At 38.9% G+C, this 13,142-nt stretch overlaps 1 protein-coding gene across 1 annotated transcript; it reads right to left on the reverse strand.

Annotated features, from left to right (window-relative positions):
• LOC133304601 (uncharacterized mitochondrial protein AtMg00860-like) lies at positions 1-5,599 on the reverse strand. Its single transcript, XM_061504649.1, has 4 exons — positions 5,564-5,599; positions 4,804-5,221; positions 4,321-4,446; positions 1-107 (listed from the first exon to the last, which is right to left on the reverse strand). The coding sequence occupies exons 1-4, from the start codon at positions 5,597-5,599 to the stop codon at positions 1-3; spliced, it is 687 nt and encodes a 228-aa protein (XP_061360633.1).
• Between the last annotated feature and the right edge of the window lie 7,543 nt (positions 5,600-13,142).

The following is a 13,142-nucleotide window of genomic DNA, read 5'->3' on the forward strand; positions in this document are numbered from 1 at the left end:
TTACTTCTGCAAGCTCTGTTGACCAGTCATCAATATGCCGAATTTATCCACTTGAAGAATGCCTTTTTTTGAGCTGGGTATATCCTCATTCTCTTCAGCAACTAATTCTTCAATGAGTCATAGAGATAAAGATAGAGCTTTGTTAAATAATGATCCATTAGTAGCCGCATTCAAAAATCTTCTATCAACAACACATATAACAAGGTAGAAAAGCCTCACTATATCTCCTATTTGAAGAGCATATTGCGGACAAATTGTCAATAGGATTTTGAATCTCCTCCCAGCTGTGCCAAATAATTTCCCATCATGTTGGGAGAAATGGTTGATCTCTCGGTTTTTCTTTATGAATTTAGAAAGAGTAAAGAATTTTTTTCTTAATTTTACCACCAAATCCTCCATGATGTGATGCTTCCTTCAGGTTCATTCCTTAGTCATTCCCTTGCTTTTTCTTTCAGTGAAAATGGAAAGAGTATCATACTAATTGCATTAGTGCTAACTCCATTATGCTTGTGAAGCTGGCATAACTCCAAAAATCCTGACACATGAAGATTGGGATCATAGTCTTCTTCCCCCAAAAATTGATTGTTCTGGAATGTAACACTCTGTGTGCACCCGGTGTATTAAACATACACATGGTAGTAGCACAGCTAAATAAATGTGGAAGTTAACTTTTTCTTTTCAATTATGAACATATTTAATTAACCAAGTTGATTTACTTATTCCTTTCAAAATACCGCTTGTATGTAAATTGCAATAAATAACTACAATGAATATCCTTATATCATAAATAGTATCGAGTCACGGAACTACAACACGTAGACCAGACCATATCCTGATACATAAGTACAACTCAAGTATTAAATAACATAACTGATATCAATGTGGCATGGACAACTCCCATGCTCACCAAATAAGACAACATAGCCAACAATGTCTCAAATCAAACAACAATACGCTACTAGCAAAGCATAATCAGTATCCAGGCATATCAATAAAGCAGCATGCATAATCAACTCAACTTTGGCCTCCTGCCACCAGAGGTCTCAACCTCAGAGGTACCTGTACCTGAAAATGTGTTCCAACACGGGGTGAGATCTCTAAAAAGAAATCTTAGTAAGACAAGGGGTCCTTAAGGATCTCTCCACCCCAAGCTCACTTACCTATGCAATATAAGTTCCAAAAGCTTAATAACATTATAATTTCATAATCCGTGCAATGCAACATATATCCATGTCATGTGTGTATATACATCCTACTGGCCAGAGAATAAAAGGTAGGGATTACGTATGCCTACAACCCACAGTACTCATGTACCTCACCCACGGAGTTACCATCTTGTATGTCTCCACATACTCAGGGATTACCATGTAGGTGGAATACCCCACATACCTATCATATGGAAATGCACTCATAAAACAGCTCAACATCATATCAAATATTCTTCACATAATTTCAGAAATATACATCATGCATATAAACCATCCCTCCATGAGATATGGTGAAACCAACAATGGGCAAAACCAAGAACACGAAAGCTTACCTCGCAAGCTAACAATCCCAACAAAGAGTCCACACTAGTCCACGATCACCAAACAGTGCAATCACAATCTGTTTAGACCAGAAACATTATCAACATACATAATCTAGAAGTTCATTACACTACGACAACATTTCCTTTTACGTTTAATGCCCTTACGCTTCTCTCAATGCCATAAGCCTTCAATCTAAGTGGTTCTAACTTAATTAAATTAGTACAGAGGTCCACATTAACCAATCAAGGGTCCAGAAACTCAATCTATACTACTGTTTGGATAGAACAGATCAATGCACGAATTTTTTCAAAATATCCGGATATTTCACGGGGGCATGTCCGGATATCATATCCGAATATTTCGTGACATAATGTAGTTCTTGCATTTAGTGAAGACATCATTCTTAGACTCTACTTTTTATGTTTCCAGACGTTCAAGCATGCATTTTTAGGTGTGTTATACCTTACTAACACTTAAGTTATTATCTTTCACTTATTACATGCATCAAGGTTAATTCTTTATATCAAAGTTCAAGAACAAAAGTTAAGGTATATACCCAAAGGCTCCAAAACAGAAGAAATGGATGATCTTGGAGCTCTCTCCTCAGGTCAACAACACTGCCATCACAAGACTACGAAATGGTTCACAAGTTTGGTCCTTTCTTCCACCCAATGGCCTATTGAATCATCAACTACTAAGGAAATGGCTCCTACACCACCCAACCAAGAAGAACAGTCCCCAAGCCTCCAAGTCAGCAGCCAAAAACCCACCAGGAATGGTTCTTTCACAAAGAAGATGAAGGCTTTTGAGTATCTAATGAGTTTTGGTGGAAGGAAACAAAGAAAAGGTGATCACTTTGGGTTTTCTTGGAGAGGGGAGTGCATAAAGGAGGTTCAGAAACACAAGGCAGCAAGGAGGCACGTAAGGTGTGTGAAAATATGCCCTAGAAATCTGTGCCTTTAGTATATATAGGTGCAGTAAAATAATCCATCGGTATTAGCTCTAATAGCTTCGCTAATCATTTTAATCTCAAACTTCAGATTCTGAACCTAGCCATTTTTCTAGGATTTATCATATTTTTATAATAATTTTCGCAGTACTTTGCTGGTACGCATTTTATAGGTAGCCGGTATAAGTTCTAACGTCAGCACTCATTATTATAACTCAAACTTACTATACTTGACCTAGGTATTTTTCTAGGAATATTCATGTACTTATTATAATTTTTCTGGATACTTCACTGGTACTCACTTATACCGTGAAGCAGAACCAGTATCTGCACTTTTCATCAGAAAAGCGACTTTAAGTATTATTCGTATTTCTAAATATTCATCTTACCATAATTATGCAACTCTTTATCAAATTCAAGCTTCGACATAGCTAATCTTATTTAATTAATTATTTAGCGGTGTGGGTTCTTACACTCACCCTACCTTTTAAGAATTTTGTCCGCAAAATTAGAGACATACCTATCCCTAAACTCGGGGTATTGTCGCAGAAGCTCGTCCTTCCACTCCCAAATATGCTCCTCTGGAGTTCTTCCTTCCCATTGCACTTTGACCATGGGGATGACCTTGCTTCTTAGTTTCTTCTCACCACAATCAAGTATCTTGAGTGGTCCGACGGGAGTCTTTAAGTTCTCCCGAATTTCCACCTCATCCGGTTGCACCACGTGCGAAGGATCCGCTATGTATCTCCGAAGCTGTGACACATGAAACACGTCATGGATATTGGCTAAGTTCAGAGGCAAGGCAAGTCGGTAGGCAACAGGACCTACCTTACCAAGTATCTGGTATGGCCCAATGAATCTCGGGCTAAGCTTCCACACTCTGAGAGCGCGACCAACATCGGTGACAGTGATATTCTCACAAACACGTGCTCACCTTCACTGAACTCTAGTGGCCGATGTTTGTTATTATAGTAACTCTTCTGGCGGTTCTGTGCTTGCTTCAGCTTCTCTCTGATCATCTGGATCTGCTGGGTAGTCTCTTGGACAAAGTCCAAACCAAATAACTCACGATCTCCAACCTCAGACCAACAGGTAGGAGTCTGACACCTCCTACCATACAATGCCTCGTAGGGTGCCATGCCCAGGCTAGCTTGAAAACTTTTGTTGTATGAAAAATCAACCAATGGTAGATATTGATCCCATGCTGAGCCCTGCTCCAATCCTCCAATGTCTGGATGGTCCGCTCAGTTTGTCCATTAGTCTGAGGGTGATAGGTTGTACTCAATCTCAACTGAGTACCAAAAGCTCCCTGCAGCGCCTCCTAGAACTGAGATGTGAACTTCGGGTCCCTATTACTAATGATACTCTCGAACACCCCGTGAAGTCTCACAATCTCGTGAACATATAGCTTGGCCAATTGCTCTGTAGTTAAGATCACCTTCACAGGAAGAAAATGGGCAGACTTAGTCAATCTGTCCACAATGACCCAGATAGAGTCGAAACCGCCCTGAGTCTTAGGCAGTCCCACCACGAAGTCCATGGAAATGTTTTCCCTCTTCCATTGCGAAATCTCAAGAGATTGAAGCTTACCAGACGGTTTCTAGTGGTTGATCTTCACTTTCTGACATATCAAAAATTTGGACACAAACACCGCTATATCCTTCTTCATGCCCGACCACCAGAAATTCCTCTTCAAGTCTTGGTACATCTTTGTAGCCTCAGGGTGGATAGTGAATTGGCCCTTATGAGCCTCTGACATCACCTCCTCAGTCAATGGCCCTCTAGGTACTACAATCTTTTTCTGGAACATCAATAATCCCCCATCATTCCATGGCATACCGTCTTGGTTCTTCACATGATTTAGGCACTCTCTTTGCACTTGCGTCTCTTTGATCTTCTCCATTAGCTCATTGTCAACTCTCACAGTTTTCATCTGAAGAAGTGCACCCCTAAACAAAGAGGTCACTGCCAAATCTCAAAATTTCTCAATCACATCAAAAGCATTAAGCATCAAACTGGATAAACTGACGGATTTCCGACTCAAGGCATCCGCTACCACAATGGCCTTGCCTGGGTGGTACTTCAACTCAAAATTGTAGTCCTTGAGAAATTCCATCCACCTTCTTTGTCTCATGTTCAGCTCCTTCTGGTCAAACAGGTACTTCAAGCTCTTATGATTGCTGAACACCGCAAACTTCATACCGTACAAATAATACCTCCAAATCTTAAAGGCAAAAATAATAGCAGCCAACTCCAAATCATAAGTCAGGTAATTCTCCTCATGAGGCTTTAACTGCCTCGAAGCATAAGCAATAAATCTACCAGTCTGCATCAACACACAGCCCAGCCCCTTCATAGAGGCGTCACAATACAACTCAATCTGTTCAGCAGGATCAGGAAGAATCAACATTGGAGCAGAGGTCAATCTCCCCTTCAACTCCTGAAAGCATTCCTCACACTCGTGAGTCCATACAAATAGAGTCTCCTTCCTGATAAGGCGAGTCAGTGGCAATACCATCTTGGAGAATCCCTCAAAGAACCTCCTATAGTAACCTTCCAAACCCAAGAAACTCCTCACTTTTGTACCCGTTTTGGGTCTCTCCCAATCCAACACTGCTTCAATCTTGTTTGGATCTACTGCAACTCCTTCTACAGAAATCACATGCCCAAGGAATTTCACTGAATTGAGCCAAAACTCACACTTAGAAGGCTTTGCATAAAGTTTCTTCTCCTTAAGCACCTGTAACACAATCCTCAAATGCTCTGCATGCTCCTCCTCATTCTTGGAGTAAATCAAAATATCGTCAATGAAGACGATCACGAAACGATCCAAGTATGGCTGAAAGATACAGTTCATGTAATCCATGAACACTGCTGGTGCATTGGTGTGTCCAAAGAGGATCAACAAATACTTATAATGATCGTATCTCGAATGAAACGCGGTCGTGGGGACGTCCTCCGGTTTAACCCAGATCTGATGGTATCCGGATCGAAGATCAATCTTGGAATACACGCAAGCACCCCTAAGTTGATCCAACAGATCATCAATACGAGGGAGGGGATACTTGTTCTTGATTGTCACCTTGTTCAACTGCCTGTAATTGGTACACAATCGCATTGTCCCATCATTCTTCTTAATAAAAATGACCGGTGCTCCCCATGTAGACACACTCGGTCAGATGAAGTCTTTCGCGGAGAAATCATCAATGTGCTTCTTCAATTTCGCTAACTCAGGTGGAGACATCCGATATGGAGCTAAAGAAATAGACCCCACACCAGGCAACAGATCAATGGAGAACTCTATCTCCCGCTGTGGCGGAAACTCAGGAATCTCCTCAAGAAACACCTTGAGGAATTCCCTCACCACAGGAATGCCAGTAATATCCTCATGTGTCCCATTTGTAACACTCCGTGTATACCCAGTTTGTTATCATGTCATCGTATTAAGCGTTGCGTAATTAAAAATGCGGAATATCTTTTTCTTTTCAATTATGACGTCATTAATATTAACCAAGTTGATTACTTAGTTCCTTTTCAAAACATTGCTTGTATGTAATTGCAAATGAACAGCTATGTACACTAAATAACCTCATAATATAAAGATGTGAGTATCTAAGTCACGGAACTACAACACGTTGTCCGGACCATAATCCTGATACATTAATACAACTTGAATTCAAAATAAGACATAGTCAATCAATGTGGCATAGACAACCCACATGCTCACCAAATAAGGCAACAAGCCCAACAGAATCTCAACAATAACAACATAATTATAAAGATAGCAGAAAACATGCCAGCATCCAATCATAACAGTATAAGCAGCAATGTCTAACTCAACTCCGGCCTCCTGCCGCCCGAGGTCTCAACCCCCGAGTTATCTGAACCTAAAATATGTGCCCCAAACGTGGGGTGAGATCTCTAAAATGAAATCTCAGTAAGACAAGGGGTCCTCAAGGATTTCTCCACCCCAAGCTCACTTACATGTGCAATATAAGTTCTAAAAGCAGTTTAACAATATAAGTTCCAAAATCAGTGCAATGCAGCAGATAATCATGCCATGTGTGTCACCTATTCTACTAGCCAGAGAAATGCAGGATGTACGTACGTCTACAACCCACATAGTACACGCCCATGCCATACCTGCCCACAGGATCACATTCCCGTCTAGGCGAAACATCACATACATATCATAGGGCATTTGCACTCAACAACTCAAAAGCATTTCAATAAATCAATACATGAAAACACATCATGCATATAAACCATTCCCCCATGGGGTATGGTGGAACCAACTATGGCTAAACCGAGGACACGAAAGCTTACCTCTTAAGCAATCAATCCAAGCCAAGTTCACACAAGCTCAAAGTCCACACACAGCACAATCATAATCTGTTTAGACCAATACTCATATCGATATTCATACTCTACAAGCATATAACACAAAGACAACGCCTTCCTTTTACGTTTCATGTCTTTAGGCTTCTCACAAGCTATAAGCCCTTAATCCCATAGATTCTGACTTAGATTAAATATTACAGAAGTCCACATTAACTAATCATGGGTCCACAGACCCAAAATATCATTCTGTATGAATAGTACAGTTACTGTCATGAAATTCCCAAGATATCCGGATATATCGGGGGCATATCCGGATATGGATATCCGGATATCATATCCGAATATCCATATTCGGATATCACAAGACCCCATATCCGGATATCAATATCCGGATATGATATCCGGATATGATATCCGGATATCAATATCCGGATACCATATCCGGATATTTCGCGACAGAATGCAGTTCTGCATTTCGCGAGATATCCTTCCCAAAGGTTGCTCTTTTAACGATTCAAGAAGCTTAAACATGCATTTCTAGGTGTGTTTAACCTTACCCAACCTTATGTTATGAACTTTGTCTTATTACATGCATCAAGGCTTCATTTTTAACTAAGGAAACTCATGATCAAGGTTGGTGAAGCTTACCAACAGTTCAAAACAGAGAAAGGAATGCTCTTGGAGCTCTCACAACAGCCACAAGACTCTGACTCCACAAAGACACGAAAAAGCCAAGAAAGCAAGGTCCTTTCTTCCCAAAGGTTGCTTCTTGAAGCTACACAAGCAAGGAATAATGGCTCCTTACCCACAAACAGTGAAGTCAGCCCTTAAAACACTCATAAACAGCACCTCCCACTAAGAAGGTAGCTGACTCTCTTTCTCACAATGTTAACTGATATGCCTCCAGCATATATATAAATCTAGGCCAAAAAGAGAAAGAATATTGATTAATCTTGAATAAAAAGACAAAATTTACTGTTGATTTGTTAAAATCTCAATCAAAGATTGTACAATTGATTTTCTTTCGATTTTGTAGGAAAAAATGGACAATAAGGAGCCAAATTTGGAAGTAACAAATCAAAGTCCCACTCTACTAGCGTGAAACTCACGCTAGTAGCGCCAGAAGCAAAAATCAGCCAGAGACATCCACGCTCACAGCGTGGGAACCACGCTAGTTGCGTGGGCTTCCAAAAATGTGAATAAAACTCCCACGCTATTGTTAGTATTTGGGTGTCCTAGAGAAAATCTTATGATTAAATAAGGACATAGATGTAGACCTTTTAAATATTGTCGCAAATAAATAAAAGCACTCTTTATCTTGTTTCATAATTATGTCTCGATATTAATGTTAATATATTATGAATAACTTGATAAACCCCGTGGAATAAAATAGGTATCTCTTGAGTATCTGTGATGAGATCACAATCATGAGGATTCAAGAATACCGGATGTTTATTCCTAATTTTATGTTCCTAGTCTAGAGATACTGAGAATGGGGTCTGTAATCTCGGGTAAGACTAGCACGACTTATCTACTTGTATATGGATACAAGGTATAGACCTCATGTGCTACAGATATGGAGATGTCTTAGCTAAAGTCGTGGGTGGACCTATAAGGGTATAGCTCGCACTGAACGGACCCTCAAAGAGACTCTATGAGGAAATCTCACAGATAGTATCATTAGAGTAATCTCTATATATTTGGGTATGTCTTTCCTCAGACCAGAAGTTATCACTTAGACTGTGTTCTAGAAGGCATGCCTTGATTGTATACCTCGTCTGCCTGAAACATGGAGACTCATAGGTATGCTCTTGGGCTTGTCCTGATAGGGCACAAGGCTAGGGTAATAAGCTGAAGGAATTCGTCAAATCTCTGTGAGAGATTAGGTTATCCTTAAATCGGAGAAATCGGGATGATATTTACAGTGACTCAGGAATCTATGCATAGTAAAAGAGATCATAAGATGATCTGCCTTTAGAGTCAGTAAATTGAAGACTCCCTATTTCATAAAAAGCTAACCCTAAACCGCAAGGGTTGATGCGTTTCCTTACCCTAGGTTTTATGGGAAGGTAACCGAGACGAAGGGACAAACATACGGCAACCAAATATGTTTAATAGGATGATCAAATCATTAATCTAACTAGTTCTGGGGCAACAAAGCATTGCTAGTGCTCTGTGTTGTCATTAGATGGGTTGTGGGCTTATTGGGCCAAAGCCCATTTATGTCAGTGGCTAAGTTGGACCTAATGGGTCACACACAAACACCTAATTGTCTAGATGCTCTAGCATTAAAGGTATTGGGCCTAATAATAGTTATTAGCCCAAGAAGTTGTTTGGAACTCCACCTAAAGGGATGGAGGGCGCATGGATCATTGTAATGGGCTTGGATAGTCCAAGACATTACTAATTAATTTAATTAGTTAAATTAATTATCAAACATTTAAATTTTGAATTATTGAATTCGAAATTTGAATTTTGAAATTTTGAATTTTGAATTTGAATTTCGAAATTCGAATTTTGAATTTGAAATTTGAAATTTGAAATTTGAATTCGAATTTTGAAATTTGAATTTTGAAATTTGAATTTTGAATTTTGAATTTGAATTTTGAATTTGAATGTTTGAACATTTGAATTTGAATATTTGAATGTTTGAATTCAAATATTTGAATTTGAATTTGAATTGCCTATGAAAGGTTGTTTCATAACAAAAGGATAAGATGAGATCTTGTTGGAACAAATCACTAGTATCATGAGAGAATCTTTTGGACAAGATCCAAGTAGATTTTGGACATAATCCAAGGCTATATATGGCGCTGATTTGGGCTGTTGGTGAGCAAGATTTGCTCATCAAAATCAGCTCCAGAAGATTCAGTCAGTTGGGAGAAAATCTGAGTGAGTTGATTCAAATTTGAATGCAACTACTCAGACGTATCTGGTCAACTTTTTGGGCTATATGGGGCGCACCATATAGCTGATCTTATGAAGATTTCTGATCAGAATTTTGAATAGGTTTTGAACTAATTCTCAAGAGAATATTCCAGGAGCCTGTTAGCAATTTTTGAAATTAAACAGCTCCACTTCTCTCTCTCTAATCTGGCGCCTAATGATTAGATTTTTGGGAGAAAAATCTTATTGGTATTTTATTTTAAATACTCTCCTCTTATGCGCCTAAGCGATTAGTTGTTCCTCCAAGGGTTTTTTCTGAAAAGCCTAGCCTATTCTCTCTTCTCTCCTGCGCCACTTGTGAAGCTTTCATATTGAGAGCTTCACTCTTTCAAACACTTTCACCTAGCCTCCATCTTCATACATAGAGCGCCTAGCAAGCCTCTTTGTGGTGATCATCCGGTGGCTTCACAAGAAGGAGTTCTTGCACCTAGACGAATGGGTGGTGTGGATCAACGTTAGAGGGTCTGAACCCTTCAGACCTGCCTTGATCATCTGGTGATTTCACGAACAAGGTAACATCATGCTTTCCTAAAGCATGATCTTTATGTGCATGTATATTCCGCAAAGAAAAATTTTGTTTTTTCCTCTTGCATGCATCGGCCTTCAAGGCCATTTCGAACTTTCAAGTGGTATCAGAGCCCGGTTGCTTTACCATCGACGGGTGATGGTACCTTGTTTGTGATCATATTTTTCATGGTTAAAATCTCTTTAAAGGTTAAAGATTCAATTTTTTATGAATGGATTCTAATTTACAATACTTTACACGGTTAAAGTTTTCGTTTGTATGAACATGTTATTTCGAATGCCATGTTCATGCATCCATTCATATCCATGGTTGTCTTTTTCTTTATAAAAGTTTTAAAAGGAAACACCTTTTTGAAGGGTGGAGTTCGACCATGAAAGGTGTTTTGAACACCTTGATTGTTTTCTTATTTTTTTTTTCTCCATGAATTGTTTCATGAGCATGCAATAAAATTTTTCGAAAATTAATCTCATATACATGAGTATATGGTTCGGCCATTAAGTGTTGATGGCTATATGCATGATTTAATTTTGTGTTCTTTGAGAAAGAGTCAACAAAATTAGAATTATATTAATTGTTATATAATTCGGCCAATTGAAAAATTAAGAAAAGTTTTAAATTTTTAATATGTTTTGATAATTAATTGTTAAATATCAAGACATACGTGAAAAATATATATTATGTGATAATATTTTGTACTTGTGAGTTATCTAACATTTCAGGTGTAAAAGAGGAAGGGGATGGTCATGGTGCCCGGAATTTGAAATTTTTCAAATTTTAAATTAATGTGTAATTTTGGGCTCTTTTAAAAGAGATGTAATTTGAATTTCAAATTTTATAATTTAAATTTTGTATTTTAAATTTTGTCCCTCCAAGATGTTTTGGAGTTTCTTTAATTGTAATTAAAGAAATTAGGCTAGTGGCGTATAGACGACAAGAAGCCGTAGCTTGAGAAGCAAGATGGACAAAAGATCGAGCACCATGACTATCTCAAAATAAATTTTTTTTATTTGCATGTATGTTATTATACGACTAGTATGCATGAGATAGAGTATCGCGATATGTATGCTTTATGGCTTATGACGTCTAGTATGCATGAGTTGGACTAAATCGCGTTGTATGATTATTATGCAAGTCCAATTGCGACTAGTTTAAACCGTTAGATGTATGACATAGGTTACAACTAGCATGATAATATATTAATGCGTTTGATGAGACTTAATAAACCCTTAATAAAATGAAACCTTAAAAGGAATAAAATTATTGAGCGCATAATTACCTCCCACCACCAATATTACTTAAACCTCCTCTAAATAGTGGTTCTCTACAACCCAGTTGGGACCCACTGTTTCGTTGAGTAAGAGTAGTATTAGAAGTGTAAGACACTTGGGGTGCTGGTTAGTGCTTAACTGAGACATGAGCTGCAGGCTCAGCCGGGCTTATGTGCTTAGGGTAATAGTGCTAGGTTGGTTGCATGAGATGCACCACTAAGTGACAAGGAGTTGTCAACCTAATGTTAAGAAAGGGTATAAGATACCATTGATAAAGATCAATCCATTATTTAAATTAATCTTGCGGTCTCAGACGGGGGTTAAAATAAATAATCGCATTCTTAATCCCACTAAGGTAAATTCTAAAAGTAGAATAACCCTAAGTCAAAAGGAAAGGTCATTGACTTAGATAAAATAGTGGGAGGGGAAAAATTATTTAAAGTCTTTAATAATTTGTTTTTACTACATGACCAAATATTAATTAATTTTATCTTTACATTTTTCAGTTAATTAGTATGACTAATACACTGTCACTGCGCTCCATACTTGATACGAACAAGCTGACCGGTCCAAATTTTATGGACTGGTATCGGAACCTAAGAATTGTTCTAAGGGCCGAAAAGATTGCTTACGTCCTAGATGCTGAATTACCTGTAGCTCCTAGGGAAGGGGAAGATGGGTTCGCGGAATTTGATTTTGAGGCCCACAAGCAGCACATGGATGACAATGTGTTGGTTGTCTACATCATGTTGGCATCTATGTAGCCTGAACTGCAAAAGCAGCATGAGCATATGGATGCTCCCTCTATTGTCTTACATCTCAAGGAGTTGTATGACATTAAAGGCAGGCATGAGAGGTATGAGGCCTCAAGAGAATTGTTCTCTTGCAGGATGTCTGAGAGCATGTCTGTTGGCAGTCATGTTCTTAAGATGATCGGTCTGATTGAGAAGCTAGGAAATCTAGGCTTTATCATGGATGCCGAACAAAGTAATGACTTAGTGTTCACCTCACTTCCACCTTCCTTTAGTCAATTCATCATGAATTACCACATGCATGGGATGCAAGTGAGCTTGCCTGAGTTGTTAAGTATGTTAACAACTGCTGAAGTGTCTATCAAAAAGGATAAGACACAGTCTCTTCTGATTGGTGGGCCTAGTAAGGCAAGGGAAAGGGTAAGGAGCCTGCTAAAGGTGACTCCATTAAGCCCAAAGGAAAATCCAAGAAGAAAAAGGGCAAAAAGAAGGGTAAGAAAGCATCCAAGGACAAAAATGATGCTGAGTGCTTCCATTGTGGCAAGAAAGGCCATTGGAAGAGGAATTGTCCAGACTACCTGAAGAGTGTGAAGGACAAGAAGCATGGTGATGCTTCTGCCTTAGGTACTTTCATGATTGAGATAAATTATTCATGTGCTAATCCTACTTCATGGGTATTGGATACCGGTTGTGGTTCTCACATCTGCAATATGTTACAGGTACTTAGGAGCCCCAGGAGATTGGAGAGGAACGAGGTGGACCTCCGCGTTGGAAATGGAGCAAGGGTTGCTGCTCATTCTATTGGAGAAGATTAAGAATGGTACATTT

The sequence above is a fragment of the Gastrolobium bilobum genome, unplaced genomic scaffold, assembly GCF_033153095.1.
Source record: "Gastrolobium bilobum isolate Gb01-03AN ecotype WA unplaced genomic scaffold, APGP_CSIRO_Gbil_v1 utg138633, whole genome shotgun sequence".
Classification (NCBI taxonomy): domain Eukaryota; kingdom Viridiplantae; phylum Streptophyta; class Magnoliopsida; order Fabales; family Fabaceae; genus Gastrolobium; species Gastrolobium bilobum.